Source organism: Erpetoichthys calabaricus, chromosome 4, assembly GCF_900747795.2.
Source record: "Erpetoichthys calabaricus chromosome 4, fErpCal1.3, whole genome shotgun sequence".
NCBI classification, from domain to species: domain Eukaryota; kingdom Metazoa; phylum Chordata; class Cladistia; order Polypteriformes; family Polypteridae; genus Erpetoichthys; species Erpetoichthys calabaricus.
Window position 1 is genome coordinate 174,353,205 of NC_041397.2, and position 25,109 is coordinate 174,378,313.

Genomic DNA, 25,109 nt, shown 5'->3' on the forward strand with positions numbered 1-25,109 from the left:
ATTTTCTAACCTCCTTAATCCAGACCAGGGATGCATGGTGGCCTGGAGCCTATCCCAGCTGGCATACGGAACAAAACTGAACAAAGCCCTGGATTGGGCAAACACACACACCGCAGCCATACCAGGGCCAGTTTAGTGTTATCTATTCATCTAACCTTGTGTGTCTTTGGACGGTGGGAGGAAACCCATGCAGACATAAGCAGAACATGTAAACCCAACACACGGAGGACCTTATTTGAGTGAGAGTTAATGGATTTTAAAGTTGTAGCATTTTCTGTTATTTATTTTCTTCATCAAAGAGGCAGTTATCACATTTATGTTGTTTAAATATTTTGTCACATGGCTGAGTGTGATGCATGATAGAGATTTTCCTGTAAAGGCAGGCATAAGTGCCAGGCACACACACTGTAATTCAATTGCTTGTACTGACTATTGAGGATTTGTGTACCAGCAGAAGTGTGACCTTTAAACTTTGTGCCGTGTATTAATTGATTATTAACATATATACATTAACTGTGGCTTTAAGAAATTTATGAAAAATATACTCTTTACTTGAGACTTATCTTGGTAACATAGTGCACCCATTGAGGGTCCAGGCTCACCAGACCCTCCTTAATCTCCTCTCATGAAGTGATGTCAGCATGGCCTTCTGCATGAATGGAGCAGCAGAAAGATGTTTTGCATCTTAGCTCTTAATTTAAGTTCAATCCTGTTATTCTTGAAACACCTCTTGGACTTGTGGGGGTCTGTTCATGTCCCTTCTTCTCAACCATCAGCTTCTATTTCATGCTTGGCCTTTGTAGCCAAAGGTTTGATATGTGCCACTTCCCTCTGTTGTATATATCTTATTATGGGTAATTGAGGCCATAAATAAATACAGCTGAATCTACGCAAACCAGCTGAAAGGGGGAAATTTGACAGGAAGATGGGAAGAAACAAGTGGAATATGACTCAGGCAGGCTATTTGAAAGTGTTTGGTTATGATCAATGTATGGCCAGGGTCACTATCTGCTATTTAGAGTGTCCCTATAAAGGAATCATATGTTTGGCAATTGCACATTCTTAATTTGGACCCTGAAAAAGTATACAGCTCGAGCAACTGTACTGAACATTAGAGCTCACCTGCAGACGGAGGGAAGTCATCGCTGCATCTCTCTCTTGAAGCAGACTAGAGCTGACTGCAGCATCCACTGACTGCATTATGCTTTCGCCAGCAGCTCTCCTTGGAATGTTTTATTGTTTGGTGGGTCCAGAAGATACTGTATTAAAAGAAGCTAAGCATATTCTTTCTCTAGTGTTATTTTCTCCTACTTCATCATATAATCACCACTGAACCATTTATTATCTATCTATCTATCTATCTATCTATCTATCTATCTATCTATCTATCTATCTATCTATCTATCTATCTATCTATCTATCTATCTATCTATCTATCTATCTATCTATCAAGTAAATGAAACTTCTGGGCTATTGATCTGGTCAGTTAAGTAGCAGAGGGGGTTGTTAATCAGTTTCAGCTGCTTTAGTGTTAATGAAATTAACAACAGGTGCGCTAGAGGGGCAACAATGAGATGACCCCCAAAACAGGAATGGTTTAACAGGTGGAGACCACTGACAACTTTCCTTCCTCATCTTTCTGACTGTTTTTTCACTCGTTTTTCATTTGGCTACGGTCAGTTTCACTACTGGTAGCATGAGGCAATACCTGGACCCTACAGAGGTTGCACAGGTAGTCCAACTTCTCCAGGATGGCACATCAATACGTGCCATTGCCAGAAGGTTTGCTGTGTCTCCAAGCACAGTTTCAAGGGCATGGAGGAGATCCCAGGTGACAGACAGTTACTCTAAGAGAGCTGGACAGGGCTGTAGAAGGTCCTTAACCCATCAGCAGGACCGATATCTGCTCCTCTGGGCAAGGAGGAACAGGATGAGCACTGCCAGTGCCCTACAAAATGACCTCCTGCAGGCCACTGGTGTGAATGTCTCTGACCAAACAATCAGAAACAGACTTCATGAGGGTGGCCTCAGGGCCCAGCATCCTCTAGTGGGCCCTTTGCTCAATGCTTGGCACCATGGAGCGCGATTGGCATTTGCCATAGAATGTCAGAATTGGCAGGTCCACCACTTGTGCCCTGTGCTTTTCACAGGGTTCACCCTGAGCACATGTGACAGACATGAAAGGGTCTGGAGAAGCCATGGAGAAGGTTATGCTGTCTGTAACATTGTTCAGCATGACGGGTTTAGTGGTGAGTCAGTGATGGTCTTGGTAGGCATATCCATGGAGGGACACACAGACCTCTACAGGCTAGACAACGGTACCTTGACTGCCATTAGGTATCGGGATGAAATCCTTGGACCCACTGTCAAACCCTATGCTGGTGCAGTGGGTCCTGTGTTCTTCCTGGTGCAGGACAATGCCCAGCCTGATGTGGCAAGAGTATGCAGGCAGTTCCTGTAGGATGAAGGAATTGATACCATTGACTGGTCCCCTGAACTAAATCCAATAGAACACCTCTGGGATATTATGTTTCAGTCCACCCAGTACCACCAGGTTGCACCTAAGACTGTCCAGGAGCTCAGTGATGCCCTGGTCCAGATCTGGGAGGAGATCCCCCAGGACACCATCCGTCGTCTTATTAGGAGCATGCCCCCAACGACGTTGTCAGGCATGCATACAAGCACGTGGGGGTCATACAAACTACTAAGTACGATTTTGAGTTGCTGCAATGAAATTTTGGCAGAATGGCCTGCTGCATCATTTTTACACTTTGATTTTCGGGGTGGCTTTGAATTCAGTCCTCTGTAGATTGATAATTTTCATTTCCATCAAACAATGTGGCATGCTTCCGTTCCTAACACATTACCCAGTTAATGTCAGTATAGATGTCCAGCATGTTTTTTTTTCCCATTGAGATCTGATGTGTTTCAAAGTGTTGCTTAAATTCTTTGGAGCAGTTTATATATGTACTAGACGACGCCCGACGTAGCATATGGCGGTGTAAGAATAGAAATGGAAAACGGTGAGAAAGGAATTCAGAAATCAAGAAGAAATAAATACTACTTGAAAGATGCAGTTGTGAAATCAGGCTTTCCGAAATTACGTACTATGGCCATGGCACCTGATAGTTTTGTTGCGTGTATCTTGGACTTCCTGGAAATGTGGACAGTAATATGATCATTTTGCCTACATGTACGCTGTAATTTTCAGCGTTTGCTTGCAGTGCGTCTGATAGTCCTTTGTATGGTTCCACACGCAGATCTTGTTAATGTAATCTGAGATAGTTGAGACGTGCGCCCTCTGTTTAAACATACTGTACGCATCTACGACGTACTGTTGGAATAGTTTGCCGCTGGAGTGCAAAATACTAAATGCATTCCTCTTTGCTAATCTGTACGTGTAAAATTGGCATTGAGTAAGCCTTATTCGCTTGACGGTTCTTTAATCAGGAACATGTTGTAAATCTTTGTGCCAGCCAATGCCTCCGTAAGGGAATAAAAGTGGGTAAACCATAGGATTACGATTCATATTGAGCATGGAAATCTGTTTACAGGAGTTGCCTATGGGATAGATGCAAATGTCCCTTTCAGCAGGCAGTTCGCCATCTTCTAAGACGAAAATTGCCGCAACATCGGTGTGACATGTCGGGACATTGTATCATCGTAAATCCTGCCTAGAGTTTTCCTTGAAAACCATTCGTACAGATGCTGTTGGATTGGACTGAGCGATCTCATGCATGTGTTTGTATGATTTAGCGAAGGGGTTGATGGTTTTGAGCATGGAATCTAGCTGGAGAAGTAAATTTTCGCTGCATGCAGAGTTCGCTTTATTTTGTAGGCGTACTTTAGTAGCTTGCGCTGTGTCAAAAACATACAACTGTCTATATCCTGGAGAGGTAGAAGTGTTAGCGTATAGTGGAGAGATTTGGTGATAAATTTGCCTGTGTATTTTAAAATAGTATGGTGCGTGGCCAGGAGGTTGAGTTATCTGTGCACTCATGGAAGCAAGAAAAGAAGAGTTGTATTCTCAAATGTGTTCACGATAATTTTTAGCTTCTGATGTTTGCTGTGTAAGAAGCTGTTGTAAAGACACAGGTAGCTCCCGCAAAGATGGTAAAGCTAATTTACCGTTGTGGCAGCACCTCTAGTACTTGTTGGATGTATTACACTCAGCAGACCAGTATAGTGCATGACATGGAAGAGGACAAATAGGAATCAAGAAATGCCATGTGTGGGCTGCGTGTGGGCGGGACCGGTTTTGAAGAGGAAGCAGGACGAACCAGAAGAGATATATATACATTGATCCCTCGCTATATCGCGCTTCGCCTTTTGCGGCTTCACTCTATCGCGGATTTTATATGTAAGCATATTTAAATATATATCGCGGATTTTTTGCTGGTTCGCGAATTTCTGCGGACAATGGGTCTTTTAATTTCTGGTACATGCTTCCTCAGTTGGTTTGCCCAGTTGATTTCATACAAGGGACGCTATTGGCAGATGGCTGAGAAGCTACCCAACTTACTTTTCTCTGTCTCTCTTGCTCTGACTTTCTCTGATCCTGACGTAGGGGGTGTGAGCAGGGGGGCTGTTCGCACACCTAGACAATACGGACGCTTGTCTAAAAATGCTGAAAGATTATCTTCACGTTGGCTACCTTCTGTGCAGCTGCTTCGTGAAGCAACATGCTGCACTGTGCTTCGGATACTTAAAAGCTCGAAGGGCACGTATTGATTTTTTTTATCTCTCTCTCTCTCTCTCTCTCTGCTCCTGACGGAGGGGGTGTGAGCAGCCACCTTCAACAGCTTTGTGCCGCGGTGCTTCGCATACTTAAGCCAAACAGCCCTATTGATTTGTTTGCTCCTTTGAAGAGGAAGATATGTTTGCATTCTTTTAATTGTGAGACTGAACTGTCATCTCTGTCTTGTCATGGAGCACAGTTTAAACTTTTGAAAAAGAGACAAATGTTTGTTTGCAGTGTTTGAATAATGTTCCTGTCTCTCTACAACCTCCTGTGTTTCTGCGCAAATCTGTGACCCAAGCATGACAATATAAAAATAACCATATAAACATATGGTTTCTACTTCGCCGGATTTTCTTATTTTGTGGGTGGCTCTGGAACGCAACCCCCGCGATGGAGGAGGGATTACTGTATATACATATACATATATACACATATCTACATATACATATATATACATATATACATATATATATACAGTATATACATGTACACATCCACATATATATACATATATATATATATATACACATATCAACATATATATACACATACATATACATCCATCCATCCATCCATCCTCTTCATATATACATATATACATACATACATAGTGCATTGTAACACAGGCTGTGATTGTTACATGGGAGGGAGACGACAAATCACAGCTTCCCGCTTTCTAATCGGGCCTGTGATTGGTGCTTTGACGGATGCCCAGATCCCACAGTATCTCCCCTTAGGAGAGGCGTTAGGCAAGTGTAATTGAATAGTGGCGCTGCAAGTTTAGCTTTACACCTGTTTTTAAGGCTTATTGACTGAAAGGGGCTTTCATGATAAAACTTAGGGCTTTGCTACAGGATACACCCTCCACAAGTTAAGGAAGTAAAAATAAAGGTATATATTTCTGTTTTATTTAAACCTTTTAAGTTTGTATGCGGGCGGCATAGTGGTGCAGTGAAAGGTGCCAGTTAGGAGACCCGGGTTCGCTTCCCTGCGTGGAGTTTGAATGTTCTCCCCGTGTCTGTCTGGGTTTCCTCCGGGTACTCTGGTTTTCTCCCACAGTCCAAAGACATGCAGGTTAGGTGCATTGGCAATTCTAAATTGTCCATGGTGTGTGGGTGTGTGCGCCCTGCGGTGGGCTGGCACCTTGCCCGGGGTTTGTTTCCTGCCTTGTGCCCTGTGTTGGCAGGGATTGGCTCCTGTATTTAGGATATAGCGGGTTGGATAATGGATGGATGGACATTTGTATGCATAGCCCTATTTGCCTGTTTTCGTTTTTTTTCTTTCTTCAGTAATATTTCAGCAAACCCGGAGCTTGTCAGTTCAAATCCTGGTACTGACACCACTGTGTGACCCTGAGGAAGTCACTTCACCTGCCTGTGCTGCAAAAAACAAAAGTAATGTAACAAATTGTACCTCAGATGTTGTAAGTTGCTGGAATAAAGGCATAAGTAAAATAGATAAATATGTATGATACACATAGGAACTATTCATTTATTTTCAGTTATGTCATCTGCAGCAAACCTTTATAAATGAGGGTTTCTCCTTTTTAGATAGTGCAAACTGTTTCTTCTTCATTGAGGTTTTCTCTTGGAGAGCTTTTTTCATTTCATTGAAAATTAAAGCAGCAGCTGCCAAAATATGTAGCTTTCTTATTAATTTTTCAACATTGTGTAAAATAACTTTATAAAGTAACATAAAAGGTTTAAATACTGGTTATCCTTTTACACTAAAATATTACTAAAGAGATACAAAAAAAAGTAAAATGCATATGTTCTTTTTCTTTAAGGAGATTAAATATTACTGAAGAAAGAAAAAAAAAAAACTAAAACAGCCAAATGGGGCTATGCATACGAACTTAAAAGGTTTAAATAAAACAGAAATATATACTTTTATTTTTACTTGCTTAACTTGTGGAGGGTGTATCCTGTAGCAAAGCCCTAACTTTTTTCGTGAAAGCCCGTTTCAGTCAATAAGTCTTAAAAACAGGTGTAAAGATATTGACAACAAGCTACGCAAACCCACCAAGACATGGAATCGTTTAAATCAAGTATCATTACATCTTCCTTTCTTAAAGAGAAGTAAGGCAGAACTTATAAGCTTACATATATATATATATATATAGACATACATACATATATATATATATATCTATATCTATATACAGTGATCCCTCGCTATATCGCGCTTCGTCTTTCGCGGCTTCACTCCATCGCGGATTTTAAATGTAAGCATATGTAAATATATATCACGGATTTTTCACTGCTTCGCGGATGTCTGCGGTCTACAGTACATGTGCTTCCTCAGTTGATTTGCCCATTTGAATTGAAACAAGGGACGGATTTGAATTGAAACAAGGGACGCTATTGGCGGATGGCTGAGAAGCTACCCAATCAGAGCACGCGGTTAAGTTCCTGTGTGCTGCTGATTGGCTCAGTGACGGAGTGTTGCATTAACCAGGAAGTGTAATCTCACTCATTCAACAGAAGATGCAAATGATTGCAGAAAAGGTAAAAGTTTTGGATATGTTGAAGGAAGGAAACAGCTACACGATGAGTCCACGATTCTTTTTATTTAAAAAGGAGGAAAAGCATATAAGATCTACGGCCGCAGTGTCTTTTAACCAGGGCACAAAATGAGTTGCAAGTGGACGTGATAAGGCAGTAGTCTGGATGGAATCTGCTCTAGGGATTTGGATTGAAGAGTGATGGAATAAGAACAACGGCGGTGCTAAAAAGTCGCCTGAAGAGGCTCCTTTAGAAGAGCTGTAACGCTCTCCTTTGTTGTGCAGTAAAATTAAACTCATCGTTATCGGACAAGTCGTCGTGTCATTGTTGGTGATTAACCATAATTAATTATTTACGTACAGTACTTATTACATGTACATCGTTTAGTGTCACTGTACACACATTTTACTGTATACAATTTTTCTTGCGTTGTACGTATTTATTGCTGGTGGCCTGTCTGTCGTAATGGCTGTAACATATGTGATATCAGAGACGCTTGATATCTTTAAAATAATATTTAGGTTTTACTGTATGTAAACTGTGTTTACATACATAATTTCAACGAATCTTACCTAATATCTAAGAGAATACAAAGGGTTTATGCTGTATAATTGTGCGTGAAATGTTTGTAATAGTGTGGGAGAGTTTATAAGGGCTTAAAATATATAAAAATAACCATATAAACATATGGTTTCTACTTCGCGGATTTTCTTATTTTGCGGGTTGCTCTGGAACGCAACCCCCGCGATGGAGGAGGGATTACTGTATATCTATATCTATATTAAGGATCAGTTTTTTTGTGAAGCAGCCTTAACACAGCTTTTCCGCTGTTTTATAAACGAACGCCAAGGAAGGAGCCTTTTTATTAAATGCAAGGGTTCTTCGCTTTTTTTTTTTTTCTTTTTTTACGATTGTTATAGTTCTGTTTGTATACCATGTTGTCAGTTCAGCACTCCGGTTGTAATATGACCAAGCCGTGCAAGCACACTCTTGAGAATGCAACGTATAGTTGTACAGGAGAAAAGCAATCTTGCCTGAAATCAATAGCAACCTTTTGTAGGTCTATGAACTTAATTTAAACTTTAGGTTTACACGGTGCTTTCTTTCCGAAGTACCTGCACTCATGAATATGTCTGTATGTGTCAGTCGCTCAAATCCCCGCGCTTCACACCGGCGAAGTACTGCTTTTAAATTTTTATTAAGAAGAAAAGAAAACCTTTTTAAATTGAGAGAAAATATACCAATAACAATTTGTTAAGGATCTGTTTTTTTGTGAAGCTGCCTTTACTCGAGTGATCACTTCAAGCTGACTTGCTGGCTAACCATAAGCGTTACCTGGTAGGCAACCACCCATACAATCAGATTGTGAATCAGACTACGAATGCCGTGAATGTAATTACCCCGATCTACATGCTGTCAAATAAACGAACCACACACTGTGGCGCAATTTTAGGGGCTTCGCCTCTAGCGCTGACGTCCGAGGTTCAATTCCCGTAAGGGAGTGAAGTGAGTGCTTCGCACCGGCGAAGTACTGCTTTTAAATTTTTATTAAGAAGAAAAGAAAACCTTTTTAAATTAAGTCTTAAAAAGAGCTGTAAAGATATTGACAATAAGCTACGCAAACCCACCAAGACATGCAATCGTTTAAATCAAGGCGCGAGTCGAAAAACACCATCCCATACTATTAGTTAACGATTAACACATTTCTATATGTATTGTAAGCATACAATACAACTGATAATATGTTGCGCTTATTTATCTGGTGTAGCGACATTTTTGCTTGTTTAACGGCTGAAATCCAAAGTGGTTTGTGCCCTTCAGAATGAAAACAGTTTACATTTATCTTTTTAATAAAAGGCGAGCTTTTAAGCCTGAGAAATCACCCTGTAAATGCACACGTTTAATTGCACGTGTTAATATGTATGCTTACACGAACTTAAAAGGTTTAAATAAAACAGAAATATATACCTTTTATTTTTACTTCCTTAACTTGTGGAGGGTGTATCCTGTAGCAAAGCCCTAACTTTTTTCGTGAAAGCCCGTTTCAGTCAATAAGTTTTAAAAACAGGTGTAAAGATATTGACAATAAGCTACGCAAACCCAACAAGACATGGAATCATTTAAATCAAGGCGCGAGTCGAAAAACACAATCCCATACTATTAGTTAACGATTAACACATTTCTATATGTATTGTAAGCATACAATACAACTGATATGTTGCGCTTATTTATCTGGTGTACCGACATTTTTGCGCGTTTAACGACTGAAATCTAACGTGGTTTGTGCCCTTCAGAATGAAAACAGTTAGCATTTACCTTTTTAATAAAAGGCAAGCTTTTAAGCCTGAGAAATCACCCTGTAAATGCACACGTTTAATTGCACATGTGTTAATATGTATGCTTACACAGTATTAAAAGACACTCAAAAATTAACGTCATTTACCTTCGTTCCCACGTTTGACTCGTGCTGTAAATCTCTTCCTTGTTTTTAGTTCACGTGATTACGTAGGAGGCGTGATGACGCGATACGTGACTCCGCCTCCTCCATTAGAGTATATGGACAAAAAACAGGTTCCAGTTATGACCATTACGCATAGAATTTCGAAATGAAACCTGCCTAACTTTTGTAAGTAAGCTGTAAGGAATGAGCCTGCCAAATTTCAGCCTTCTACCTACACGGGAAGTTGGAGAATTAGTGATGAGTGAGTCAGTCAAACAGGTTCCAGTTATGACCATTATGCGTAGAATTTCGAAATGAAACCTGCCTAACTTTTGTAAGTAAGCTGTAAGGAATGAGCCTGCCAAATTTCAGCCTTCTACCTACACGGGAAGTTGGAGAATTAGTGATGAGTGAGTCAGTCAGTCAGTCAGTCAGTGAGGGCTTTGCCTTTTATTAGTATAGATATTCACATATTGTTGCATATGGCAGGACCCTTGCCAGGCTGGGATGCATTTATGGTGGAAAGGGGAGAGAGCTTAGTCTTACCATTACATTCCCTGGCATGCTAGAGTGCAGCCCCCCTGGGGTTACATCACAGATACCCGCAAGGCACGCTGGAAGTTAGAGTTTGCTGCAGCCCTGTTGGGTTCCGTGGATGCCGCCAGAGGGAGCTGTTACATTGGGCTTGCACCACAGCTGGGAGTGATTCCAGACCTGGCTAACAAGCCACCTGGAGCACTCCAAGGAACAGAATAAAAGGAGCCAGCTGCCACTATTCCGGGAGCCAGAGTCGGGAGGGAGAATGAAGCTTGCCGTAGTAGGAGTGGAGGCAAAGGAGAAAACAAGAGGGAGAGAAAAGCAGAAGAAGAAAGAAGGTGAAAGTACTGCGTTGGTGCTTTGCCCTACGCTGCTGTTGGGAGCAAGGGAGAAGCACTTCCCCACAAAGTAAACATGTGTCCTGGTCACCTCCTCCCCAAGGCTCATAAATTCTACCTGTCCAATTAAATCTTTCTTTCCAATGTCACAGATGCAGTATAAAGCAGCAGCTTTACACTCAGTTGGGGTGCAGGTTATAGCGAAGCTCCCTTGTGCAATCAGTTACATAGATTGATGCAAAGTCTTCAACCCTCCAGCACAAGCTAGTCAGTTCCTACTTTGGAATTTCAGCTAAGGGCTAAATAACTGCATTCAGAAGTCTCATCTGATCCGGTAAGTTGTAAACGTGCCTGGAAGAACCGGCTTATAATGTTTCCTGCAAAATATTATTTTTTAAAAACACAATTAAAAAAAATATGGTTCAAATGTAATCGAGAAAAGTGAAGCCAAAATTAAGGAAGGTGTTTTTGTTGGCCCTGAAATTCGTGAACTGATGCTTGACGATGAGTTCAAAAAGAAAGTGAAGCCCACTAAATCAGCACCCTCATTCGTGCAAGTTGTCTAGAATTTTCTTCGACAGTCACAGAGCAGAGAATTATGCTGAGCTTGTGGAGAATATGCTGAAAGTATATTAGCTTATGGGAGCCAGAATGTCACTAAAGACGCATGTCAGAGATGAGCATGGGGAAAGATTTCATCAAGATATCAAGGTGATGGAAAACTGATATCGGGGAAAATTCACTCCGAGCATGATGGGCGACTACAGTTGGTTCTTGCAAAGAGAGATGGATGTGCAGTACAAGTGCAAAAGCGAGTGCCTCCAACATTTTTGGGCACGCTGACCTCACTTTTATATTGAGGTAAATTGACATAAATATACTTTAACATGTCTCTGGTATCATCTTCTGGTTTGCTTTCAGAATAAACACATCAAAACAATTTTGGTGGGACATAGTCCAAACTCCAGATATCGTGTTGATTTATTATATTGATATTCAACAGTGTCAAAATGTCAATGATGTATATTTCAAAAACCTGACGTGCTAGCTTAATTCTGATTTCATATATGAAATCAGTGTACAAAATTTAATAAAGAGATGTTCTGAAGTTCCCAGAAGCAAATAAAAAATATTTTTTTGTAGACCAGTGATATCTGAAAAGTAAAAGGTGAAGGTCTGAGAAGTATTGATTGACCTGCTGAATTCAGAAAAGTGAAAATCAGCTTTGGAAATTATTGTTGTTGAAGAATGAGAGCACTAGTAAGCCAAAGAATGAAATTGTGGGGTTTCATTAACAGATTGGTTGAAATGAATATGGTGGCACTCCAGGACTGTTTGAGTTAGCTGGTTATCTGCTAATCCACTTTGCTGCTCCTTATTGCTTGTGTTCCAGTTAAGAAAAAAAACCAACAATTATACAAGTAAATCAAAATCAAAGGAAAACATATGCAGCAATGACTGGTTACCAAGAAGAAGAAAGTGGTCGGTATGAAAACCAACAGCCTCCAGGGTCTAAGCCTGACTCCCCTGGTCTACAGGTATGAAAGCAAAATTTTGGAAGGTTTTGGCCCTGAGGCAATAAAAGTCCATCAAACAATTTTTTGCAATATACTTTATTACTGACAAACACAAAAATAAATAAACTATAAATTACAAAATGGGTTTTCCTTCTTGAAAGCTGCAAAACCTAAATCTTGCACAGCAGCTATAGATGTTCCCACATTTTAAAGTCCAAGTAACATACAAGTGAGTTTACCACTAAAAATGGTAAAACAAACCCTCATTTCTAATTTTTGAAAACAAAAACATATCTAGTTATTGCCAGCTTTAACGAAAATGGAACTGCAGTTAAAGATGATTATTTGCAGATTCAATTAGATAAAAGTGGTCTGCAATAACATAAGTAGAAAAGCAACACTGAATTCTGAATAAAAATCTTTATGAAACCCATAGGTAAAGATGAATCCAATTTTTCCCACCCTGCCTTCCCTAACTGCAAGGTGGTGGGGAGCCAGCACCCGTCTTGGCAGCTTTGCTTACAAACAGTGCCGGATTAACCAATAGGCACATGTAGCATATGCTACGGGCCCCGCAATTTCGGGGGCCCCGAAATGGTGGACCCAATATTTAATGAAAAAGTGTAGCATTGAAAAATTGGTCTTTAAAAATATTATCTTTATGTTTTTAAACTGTAAATTTCTTACACAACAAAACTTTAGGGGCCCAACACATAAAATTCACATAAATATTATAAGATTCTTATTATAATCGAGAGTAAAATAATTATTTAGTCCGGTTTGAACTGTTCAGAATCTAAACTTCAGATGATACAGACCAAAAGGGCCCCCAAATTTGAAATATGCTACGGGCCCCCAAAGCTCTTAATCCGGCCCTGCTTACAAAGTAATACTCAACCCTGGACAGCGCATCAGCTCACCACAGTGCATATTCACAGACACATACCCACACTTACCCTTGCTTGACCATTTTAGAGTCACCTTTAAATGTATAAAGTGTGAGAAGAAACAAAAGTACAAAAAAAAGACCCTGGCAGACATGGAAAAATGGGCTGCTTCCACACAGACAGTGACTGGACCAGGATTCAGACATGGCCTCCTGGAGATGTAAGCAGCTGTGCTAACCAGTGTGCTACCAAAAAGACAAAAACACATTCTCAGTTTTGATATAACAGGAAATATCAAATACTGAAGGTACTGTAAGATGAAACCAATGATATACTCAGTAGAGCAACTAGTAGATGATTCATGTAAGCAGAGTTCACTGAACACTACAGAATATGGCAGAAGAGTAACATTCAGGATTTTTGTGATTCATGACAGCTTTTTAGTTACCGTATATACTTATATATATATAAGTTCTCCCACGGATAAGTCGGGACTTGATTTTACAGTATAATTTCTTTTATTTTATAATGTCGGCCGTAAAAGTTGAATGTAGAAAACTCACGCTATTGGTACAAGGGATTGTGATATGCTAACGGCCACCTGAGAGAGTAACCACGGAGCATACTGCCTTTTCTTCTCTATGTGGGTGCTGCAATGTGCTGTATCAGCGCGTGCTCCTAACCTCTCTCTCTCTCTGTATTGTGCCTACGTGACCACACGGTAATACCAGAAGTATTTTGCAGCAATGTTTGCACTGTTTTGTGTTTTTTTATATCTCACACCCTCATACACCTTTATCGTAAGGGCATTCCTTATCTACGATGGAGCATTCAATCAGAAGAAAATATGAAGCTGTTGAAGTAGTGAAAGAAATTGGTAACTGCACTGATGCAAAAAAATTCAATGTGTCTGAGAAACTGATGCAAGGCTGGAGGAGACAAGAAGATGTAAAAAAAAAAATGTAAGTGTCGTATTTTTGAACCAGCGTATAAGTCGGGGTCTGATTTTATGACCAATTTTTCGGGTTTCAAGACCCAACTTATACGTGAGTATATACGGTAATGTGTTATTCAATCCCATTACAATATTGTTAAGATAAAACTATAAGGCCTTAGTAATCCAGCCCTATTTACTTCCAATATAATAACTTTACGTACCATTTAGGTGGTTTACAAACTGTGCTAATCTGTATGTGGAGCCACAGCTTCAACTACACACATTAAAATTGTTAATAAACATGCAGATAAGATGTAGAAGGTGGTTTTTAAAGATAAAACCTCTTTATGTATACCAGACCTGTGAAAAAGAACATGGCAATATGGAGGTGGCAATATGGTGCTGCAGGTTGAGGAACTTCATGTTACAGCCAGGTCACTGTTCATCATTTCTTTATATCAATGTGATTTGTTGATCTCTTTTATAATTTGCCATATGCACCAAATGTTTTCTCACTCTTTAAAGATGTAAGTGTTAGGTTGATGGGCATTTGTGGTGGGCTACACTGAGCTGATTCCATTCTGGTGCCAGATGAATATCCCTGTAACACTGTATTGGAAAATGTTAATAGACAAAGTAATTTAAAAAAACTTTCAAGTCTTTAAATAATCTAGCATTCTCCAATCATTTAGATCAAACTAAGTGTCATGGAGGTTGGAGCTTGTCTTGGCCACAATGATGGACGGCACGCCCAAAGAATGGAATAATGGGAGAAGGCAGCTACTTTTAGACACTGCCTCCCCCAGGACGCTAGATAGCAGTGCCTCGGATTCCTGCAGGGCACCATGGGATATAGAGTTCGGCTTCACAGTCAAGTCATGGGGACAGAAGCCCCGAAGTACTTCCGGGCTGAAGAAAACTCAAGCCCTCCATTTGACCTGGAAGTGCTGGCAATACACATGGGAGGAAGAAAGGAAGCACTTCCTGGTCAAGGACTATATAATGGACTGTTGAGAACCCAGCAAGCGAGCTGGATTTGGGAGGTAGTTGACAGAGCTTGCTGGGAGGTGTGGAGTAGAAAATCATTATTGTTGAGAATAGTTATTGTATTTATTAATATTACTTGCCTGTGTATGGTGGCTGGGGTGCTTAGAGGCACAACCTTTTTGTGCTTTTACCTGGTGTCCTGGACATTTATCTGTCGGGTTAGAGGAGCGACAGCGCCCTCTAGTGTCACACCACATGTGTAACTAAGTAAGAATCAGCCCTAGGTGCATAACTGCCATGTTTGCTTGGACTTATTTAACCCCATACCATCACTAATCAATGTGTGTAGTTTCAGTTCTGTGATCTTATGAAAAAGTTTTCTCTGCTCTTTTTGCACATTAAGAGGTAATCACAAGTAGAACACATGCTGCTGCTCCTTCTCAAGGCTCTGCTTCAAATGTAATTCATAACATTTCAGTTTAAGATTATTATGTAGTGCAACATATATAAAGGTATATCCTCCCTGCATTACTAAATATTTATTTTAAATGGCACAGTATTTATGAAAAATGTAGCGTCATTCTTGGGGGACACGAAACCCACTGAAGATTGGAGTGTCGTAGGTCAGTTAGATTCATTCTATACTTATACAGTGACAGTGCAAAAAGGTCAAGTGACTGCTATGAGAGTTAAGGATGCACGAGTGTCTTCATCAGGGTGTTCTTGAATTTCTCCCACCATATCATAATACAATAGGCAGCCTATTTCCAGCTCTGCATTTAGAAGCAGTTTTATTAGTCAGGCATGTTTACATACTGTAGTCTATGAGCTCTGCCGGTGTTGAGAGATTCAATAGGCATATGATTTTTTTTGTTTTTCTGGCTCTGGTACTAAAGTTGGTCTACTTACAGCAGCACTTTTTCAGCAAATCAAGAATGATCCATAAAAATGATGTAAAAGATTATTATGAAATTCTTGCAGTGTGAGTGCTACTGAGCAGGGTTTTGAAGTTGAGTCCCAAGATAAAACTAATAAATAAAACAACAGGCATGATTAACAAGAAAATGAATTGGACAGGCATGTGCATTCTGCTTAAATGCAGTAAGGAGATTAAGGCCCATGAACGCAGTGCACTCGCCTGTCTCTGCAAGTCTAATAGGATAGAAACGAAGACTGCCTCAGCAGTCTCTGACTTTAACACTAAGCTATTTGAAATAGCTTTACAAACAAGTGTTTTAATATATTGAACCTCGATGCATAAACCCAAATGGGCCTCATTTAAGTGACAGAACAAAGTTTGGCTAGATACAACACTGATTGTGTGATGAAATCAAGAATGTTATCTTTTATTGATTGTATTAGTTTAACGGCTTATTTGGAATAAATAAAATTTGAGGCTTAACACCTTTACATTATTCTATAAAAGATACTCATATTACACAATACACTTTATAATTTAACAGAATTGATTATTTTGGAGCAGCTTCAGTGGGTTAGACATAATATAAACAAATGAAAAAACTGCTAACATTAAAATGTGACTATAGATCAATAGTATGTATGAAATTACACATAGCAGACATAAATGTAAGACTCAAGACTTTTGGGCAATGTGAAAACTTTAAAAAGCAATACTGAAGCCATTTCACGAAAGCTCTGATTATAAGAGGTAGGTCAGTATCAGTTCCAGGTCAAACTCGGTTGATGGCACTTGATTTGTCTGACCCTGGGCGTGACACATACAGTATAATCTCACAGAAAACACACACACTAAGATACCATAGACGATGTAGGGTCTTGGTGAAATATTACATCAAAACAAAAAATAACATAATCTGACCTGGTAAGCAACTGCCACTAATGACTAGTGCCACTTTAAAAAAGGCATATTATAAACATTTTAAAATAGATTCAAAATAATAACTTTGTCATCTTATATTGCATTACATAACTTTTATTCCTGAATCGTATCATATTGTACATCTTTGATTAATGTCTGTATTTAAATGTCCAGGAGATCATCTCCACTTTCATCACTCTCCACTGTCAGTTGGCGTGTCCACCATTTCTTCACCTCTGAACCCGATGAGGCTTCATCAGATACCGGGTTCATCTTGCACACAATGGACCTCATGCTGCTGCGACCTACACATTCAACAGAAAGGAAAATAGTTGAAGGTACTGTCTACCTTAAAGCAACAAAATGTATTTTTAAAAGAACTCATTATGAATCGTAATCATTTTAAAATGATATCCCCTTTGTTCTTTTCATGTAGAAGTCCATTTCTTTGATCTTTGTCTAATCAACTTGCTGTATGTAGAATGCAACATGCGAATGGTTTTGGGAGATGCAGGTCTTCTAGAGCAGATACAGGTGAACATGTATTAATTATCTTCAAGTTTTATGAACTTTTCAGTTCTTGTTGGAAGATCACTAGTTTTGAACACAGTTAGTTTTAACAGAATTGAGGAAAGTATTGGAGGGAAAGCAAACAACCTCAACAATAACCTCATATTTAATGCTATTCCTTTGTACATACTGTAGCTTGTGCTATGCTATCAAAATTCCCAAATTACCTTTGTGACTCAGTGCTATTGAAATGTCAAAAAATATTTGACTGCAGAAAATAAACACAACAACAATCACAGAACAATCACCATTTCCCATGATATATATAACCTAATTTAAACTATTTTCTCTCTCCTGATTGTTCCTTCGTTGTAATTTTTTTGTTATTTTATTTCTTTTGTAATCTATCTATCTATCTTGTGAGATGTACTGTAATGATAAATGGTAGGTGGACAATGCTGCTTACAGCTATTTAATTCCTGTTTATACTGTTTCTTCCTCTGTCATTTAAAATGTAACTCCATGAAGACAGCTGAATGTCAACCATACAACTGCATAAAAACTCTGCACTACACTGGCAACAACTTTACTGTTTACCATATCCATGGTCCAAGTCAGTTTTATTTTTAAACTAGACAAAGAGCCCGTTTCGACAACGTAAAATGAAACGGACACGAGTGGAATAGTAAGTAATAAGTATAAGCACCACAAACCTGATATAGGTGTATTGAATGAATGCATAATTAGGCCTGGAGCTGTAGTCAAAATCGCCTTTCAGACCTCTAGAGCTTTAATTGCCTTTCTCTTTGCATTTTCACAGCCGTAAATCCGCCGCCTGCCGCGATGATGATCGAAGTCGCCTTTCTCTTTGAATTTTTGCGGCCGTAAATCCGCCGCTTGCCGCGATTTTGGTCAAAGTCACCTTTCTTTTTGAATTTCCGCGGCCGTAAATCTGCCGCCTGCCGCAATGTCGGTCTCGTGAGGTTTTTCGGGCAGCTGCGCAGAAGGCGACTGCGCATTCAGCTTCGGATGGACCGTGCTGCGATGTTGGTCGAAGTCGCCTTTCTCTTTGAATTTTCGCGGCCATAAATCTGCTGCCTGCCACGATGTCGGTCTCGTAAGGTTTTTCGGGCAGCTGCGCAGAAGGCGATTGTGCATTCGGCTTCGGACGTGAGTGAGTGAGTGAGTGAGTGAGTGAGTGAGTGAGTGAGTGAGTGAGTGAGTGAGTGAGTGAGTGAGTGAGTGAGTGAGTGAGTGAGTGAGGAGACAGGCAAATTATATATAAGATTAAATGGCTGAGTTACCCATCTATGATGGGTAGGTTACTACTAAAAAAACTGTAGAACAATAAACAGCATTTCATTTAATTTCTTAAATAAATAAAGTTATTACATTTTATAATGCATATTGATATTTATGGAACTTTTACAAATAAAATGAAATATAGTTATATAATTTGAATATATGATCATTTTTATATAAAAGTCATCTGAGGTAAATAATTGCCCTTGGTTGCAGCACTTCTTCCACACCCAGAAGTGCTGCTAGAAGCAGGTCATCAAGCACCTGGAGCACTTCTGGGTGCCCTATAAAGGAAGCCCACTGCCACTACTCAGGGAGCCAGAGTCGGGAGGAGGAAGACATAGCTTGCCAGGAGGAGTGGAGGTGAACAAAAAAGAAGATGAGAGAGAGAAAGAAAAGAAGAAGAAAAGAAGTGTGCTTTATGTACTGTATTTGTGCTGGGAATTGTGCTGTGAAGGTGGGAAACGAGGGAAAGTGTTTCCCACATGGAAAAAAAAAAAAAAAAGGTGTGAGCTGAACATATATCCGCGTCTGTTTGTGTCAGGGTTTGGATGGCAGGAGCGCCCTGTAGCAGCCACAGGTTTCAAATGGTTGTTTTGCTGTTGTTGGCTTTCAGAATGCCACATCAGACATTTTCTTCAAAATGTAATGTGTCACATAGAGAGATTTCTCAAAAGATATCTCAAAAAAGTTGCCACTGAGTCCAAACCCCCATCCCAAACCAAAGTACATTGGAGGCAGAAAAATTTAGCCTACACTGTGACAGGGACCAAGATGAATATACATAACAAATTTCATGTAATTCAGTAGAGCTATTCTCGAGTGAACATACAGACAGACATTCTTAGCTTTATTTAAATAGTTTATTATTATTTTTTAACTAAAGACCTCTACTTTTGGTTCACATGTTTGAAATGACACAGTGTTAATGTAAATCATGAATGATTACTTCCTGCTTATTAAAACATTCACTATAGTGTTAGCAGAAAACACTGTGTAGCAATTCTGTCTGGAAACACATTGGTTAACCAAAGCTATCACTTTTAAGAAAGGGAGACACCTTGCCTATCAAGTTTTTAACTTGTCCTTGAATAATCACATGACTTTCAATGCAGTTGTTCATCATGGTTAGTGACTCTTGATATAAATATATAATTTAGTGGTACTGTGTACTATCTTTGCATAAACTTGCTATATGTCTGACTACTACCTTCTGTCTAAGTAAGATTGATTTATTGATCTTTTAATTGTATTTCTGAAGAGATGCATGAATACATCTAATTAAAATATGTTAAATTATTTCTAAATATCACTTCTGGGTATATATAAAGTATAACAATATTTCTACTTTTTCCTTGTGTTTTGTTGCTGGACCCTCAAGAGGCAAGGCAACCTGCCAATCACCAATAGGAACTGCCCTCCTATAAATCTGGAGGGTCTCTCACAGACTCAGTGGAATGAACTGCCTCTGTCGTGAACTAGGAGTCTCATGCACTAAAGAGTTCCAAAGCACGTAGTCCCAAACACTTTCAACAATGCCCACTAGAGGGGGATATCAAAATCAAACCCCAGCTGGAAATATGGGCTACCACTGAATCTTTAAAAAGTAAAGATTTATTTTTCACAAATAAGTATTCCAATCACCATGAAGCTATGTAGAGAACAAAGGCAAAATGTAATTGCTTGTATCAAGAAGGCAATCCGAATCAAACAAGTCCCAATACAGATTCCATTAGTATGGTCAAAGCAAAGCAAACAGGTCAAAAATCCAAAAAATTCTAAAAGGCACAAGAAATCACCAATATCAGAGCACATTCACATTGAATTTTAAGCGTAGAGCAGTTCCTAGAGGTGATACCAGGTGGCCCAGTCTCTTGGGGGGCAACCATCAAAACACATAGAATGTAAAACAGGCAGCTTACATACATAGTAAAAATCAAAAGCAAAGAGTAAATCACATAATCAGCAAAAGTAACATGGTAAGACTTTAGTTTAGGTATTGCAAAAATACATCTATTACTCATATACTCTTATATAGCAATACCTTGACAAAGGCTTTTTTTGGTTTCATAACAATTATAAAACATCAGTGTCTAGGTTATTCATTTCTGTGCAGTGTGGCATATTGACATAATGGTAAAATTACTTGTTAATATGAAGGACGCACAGGTCTTTTACTAAATATGTTATATCAACAGAAATGTGTTAAGCCACCTCAGACCAGAGTGAAGTTTTGTTAGTAGGCCACATTGCAGAGATAAATAAACACTTTACTGATGCTTTGTAAGTGTCTATGAGGACCCAAAGACGTGGATGTTAAGGTCTTGTTACATAGTAGTAAGTGAGATGCATTTTTGTGGTACCTAGTAAAGTGTTATCAGTAACATTAACATAAACAAAAGAATCAAGAATGCACAGTACAGATTCCATGGCTAACACATGATAGTCTGAAATTCAAATCCTGGAAGATGGCAGTGACTGCTGGTCTTCCAGGAACTTTCTCATGTAGCTACTAGCAACTACTGCTAATGGAACATACCTTTTTGCCTTATTGAGTTGCTTGGTGTATAACCCTTAAATCCTTCTTTTTTCCTTATAACATACGGCAGGAAAATGAGAGGCAAAAGCCATTGTGCTTACAGTATGTTCATGTTTATGATTAAGTTGATATTTATAAAGAAAAAAGTGAAGAAATGTTGATCTGCTTCAGGTTACAAAACATGTGGATGATGTTCTCAGAATAAGAAAAGAAAAAGTCCATAGCTACATATGCAAGACAGGAAATTTAACCAGGAATAGGAGATGTCAAAAAGTAGTCAAGAAAATGATTTGAATAATAGTAATTTATTTTGAAGTTTTTATCTCCAACCATCTTTATACAATAGTTTAGTAAGTAAAAGTACAGTAAATAAAAATAAATAAAAAAAAAAACAAACTGAAATGCCATGTACAATGTTAACTGTATGGGTTTGGAGTACTACCTGGGTCAGACTTTATGAGGCTAGGTGAGTCTGGAGTTGGGATTAAATTAAGGACAAGGAATCACAGAATGGATTGAGGAAGGAGAATAGGCCAGATTATTAATACGAGCTATGGAATGTAGAAAGTAGTCCAAAGCAGAGGATATTATTAAGTGCTAGTAAAAGCATAACTAAATAAAATAAGGCTCAGAGTGGCATATGGTTTGTTCTTTTTATTTGCGGTCACCTTTCATTTTACTCTACCTAGTTCATAGGGTCAGTATTGTCATGTGCACGAAGAACAGTTGGATTCTTACTTGGATGTGCTATTCAACATGCAACATGTTGTCACTCTCCAACCCCACAGTTAGTTATTTTAACAAGCTTAACTTGAAACTTTGTCATTTCTTACTTTACGTTACTACCTTACTTGAAAATAATATCTTAGAACAGTTGTGATAACCTAGTTAAATATGTTAATCAGTCGTCAAATGGTTTATGCAAATATGCACTGGATTAGTTGTGCAAATACCTAATGGCCACTGCAACAGCAATATGTTAATAAGGACCCAAGATCACCCAAGAAAGATCATACAAATCACATAGTGGGAGGGCTACAACTTGCATTCCTTATTTGTCTTCCAATACATGTTCTGTTGTAGATTTAGAGTAGTTATGAAGTTGAATAGATTTTAAGGGCAATGGTTTGTAAAAGACTCTCCGTTCTGGGTACATAATCCTGGGTTTGGAGCAGCTCCAGACAGTGGCTAGAAGGTTTACAATTGATAAGTCTACACACAGTTGAAGCTTTGACTCATATTATTTCTTATGTTCTACAAGTACTCATTAATTCTTGTGTACCTTTATTGAATATAGTTCATATATAACTTTTGTCTGAAGTGTCTCACGTTAATATGTACAAGAACACAATATATAGCATGCTTTTAGAATATATTTCTAAAACACTAGTTTGCATTGTGAAATAGAATTAAACTTTTACTCACCAGCCGGAAGACGCCATTGTCCAAACTTTCTCTGTGGTTTACCCATTTCAGTAGAGTCCTGGCGGTGTCCTCCTCTGTCTGAAAGTGTTGGACTGAGCAACTGCTGCTGGCTGCTTGTCTGAAGCAAAAGAAGAGGCATCTAAATCTTGCAAGCGAAGATTTAAGTATTCATCAAAAAAACATGAAGTTGATATAGTGGTGATTTTCTTAAGTATGTGACGTGAAAAAAAATCATTTTAGTTGAGACTACAACCATATATCAGGAATGTAAATGTCAGTGAACACTGCCAAGGAGCAAAACTCTCCAGGAATCAGTATTCTTGTATAGTATTCTATTATACTGTATATTGTGAAATTTATACCCAAAGGCATGAAGGTTGCAATTTGTGTTAAGTAAATTGAGGGCATCCTGAGAATCTGCACTAAAATTATTAAAATACTTTTACCATTTCATAAGTCTTACAAAAATTTAGAGCATGCCCATCCTGCATGGTTGCAGAAAGTTGGCTGTTGCATAAGTCACTCCTCATTAATAAAGGAGAGGTTTGTATTTGATGCAAGGTGCCTGAAGTAACTTATTTTTTCATTTTATGCACAAAAAGAATGCCAAATGCTTGTACACAAAGTATTGTGTTCAGTATTTTTGCATGCACCTATTGTGTTTATAGACAAGATTTATTTTTCGTGAATGTACCTAGATCGAATAGCTCAGTGAGGAAGGTCTGACTTACAGTAGTTTATAATACCACTCAATAAAATAGAAAAAAATCTTTTCTGTACTTGGTAGCTTTCCTCGCATAAAGCCTTGGAGACAATGCCAGGCCATCATATATTCACAAACCCAAAAGGAATCACTCACATTGGGTCATTATTTTTCAATTTGTCTCAGAAATAAAAATCACTTCTGTTTTATGACATTAAACTCTAGCTTGAAGTGGAGCAGATAGGCAAAATAAAGAGAAGTGGATAACTGATAAATAACAGTAGGCTATATGCACAACAATGGAGCTGACAAATGCATAATACAAAATTCACCTGATAAGGATGAAGTCAAGTGAAACTTAATAAATCATAGCATATAATTCATGGAGATGAAGCAGAGTGGAGCATGATGAAGAATGCATGTGACACAAGAGAAGTGATGCTTGACAAACAGTGTAGTTGGTAAAAACAAGGAAGGATTTATCGGTGACCCGAAAATGATATAATGAGAAGAAAATGATCTGATGAATGGCACCTGACAATGGAGTAATGCTAACACAGAAAGGTTTACCTAAAGAAAAACAAGAATCCACATACGGGCCTGAAAAAAGACTAAGATTCTATAATTTATTCTTCTGCAGCCCTCCATGCTTTTACAACTCTCTCTTACAGAGATCATTATTTGGCAAAATGACTATAATAAACGCAAAGGGAAATCTAAAAGAAATAGGCAGAGAACTGAAGAATACATTTAAGGAATACTGTTATATTTTTTTTCTTTCAGAGGTGAAGCTAAGCTGATTGGCAACTAGAATTTGTTTTCTAGGACAGTACTCTGGCGCATGTGTGGGTGTATACGTAGGATATAATCGTAGCTATAATTCTTTACTGCTTAAATATATTCCACAATAATTAACTGCTTTATCCCTCTTTTACTGCTGACAATGTCTATAGGTATTGCAGTATGCATCACAACCTTCAGGGTAGGACTGAACGGATATCTTCTGGATTTAACCTTGTGTAATAAGCATTTCTAAATGTATTTTTTAAGTAGCTGAATGCAGTATTGATGGATGCACTGCTGGGCTTATCTGCTATTCTCTTCTTCTCCTATGCTGTGATTACAGTGTCATGGGGATATCTATCATAGGTTTAGGACATTAGGTTTAATATTATTACCAACTTAAAACCCCATCATACAAGGCATGTGATGGAGAGTCAGGTAATCATCCTTTTTACTTTTCTTATCTATTTTGTCTTCAGAATAGTGGAAGAAATTTGTCCAGCATAGTTAAATAGCAGTTCATTTGCATTACTGGATGGTGTGGCAGAATTATACAAAATTAGAGTAGCAATCACACATTCTGTAGAGTAAGACAAGTGACATGATATAAACAGATTTACAACCAAAATGAACATTTTGACACATTTGAAATAAATACAGGTGTCATTCAATGCAACTATTTGTCCGTCAGACTAAACATGAAGGAGGTAAAATGAGAGAATACAGCGAGACAGTGGTTAGATTAAAAGTGCCGGCCACAGCGTAGGTCACTGCAGCATAACCATTAGCATCCTGAAGCTATCAGTTTGGGATGTAGTCACACTGCATTTCATAACCATGGAACTGGTGACTGCCATAATTCTGTAATTAACTAGGCCAGTTTGTAAGGGTTTCAGATATTTCCTCTGAATAAAAGTTTATTTGAGAATTGTACTGTGTTGAGTACAAGAAAACTGCTTGGGTCCAACACTGCCTTAATCTTTCTTTATTGCTCCTGGTTTTATATGCTGACTTGATTGTCAGGACATGCCAATGCAGGTTTCAACTTTTCTTTTTCTCTAGAGTATAATAAGCCTAGTTGCCTAGTAATTATCTGAAATGTTTTTGCTACAACATAAA

The 25,109-nt window shown here is 38.7% G+C and overlaps 1 protein-coding gene across 1 annotated transcript in view; it reads right to left on the bottom strand.

Moving 5' to 3' along the window:
- Positions 1-13,872: 13,872 nt before the first annotated feature.
- The window catches only part of nalcn (sodium leak channel, non-selective), an 898,297-nt gene continuing 887,060 nt past the window's right edge, over positions 13,873-25,109 (bottom strand). Inside the window, exons 45-46 of the mRNA XM_051926631.1 lie at positions 22,505-22,622; positions 13,873-17,033 (exon numbers count right to left, since the gene is read on the bottom strand). Of these exons, the coding sequence (XP_051782591.1) occupies positions 16,891-17,033; positions 22,505-22,622 (261 nt within the window). The 3' untranslated portion in view covers positions 13,873-16,890. The remainder of the gene's footprint in view (positions 17,034-22,504; positions 22,623-25,109) is intronic.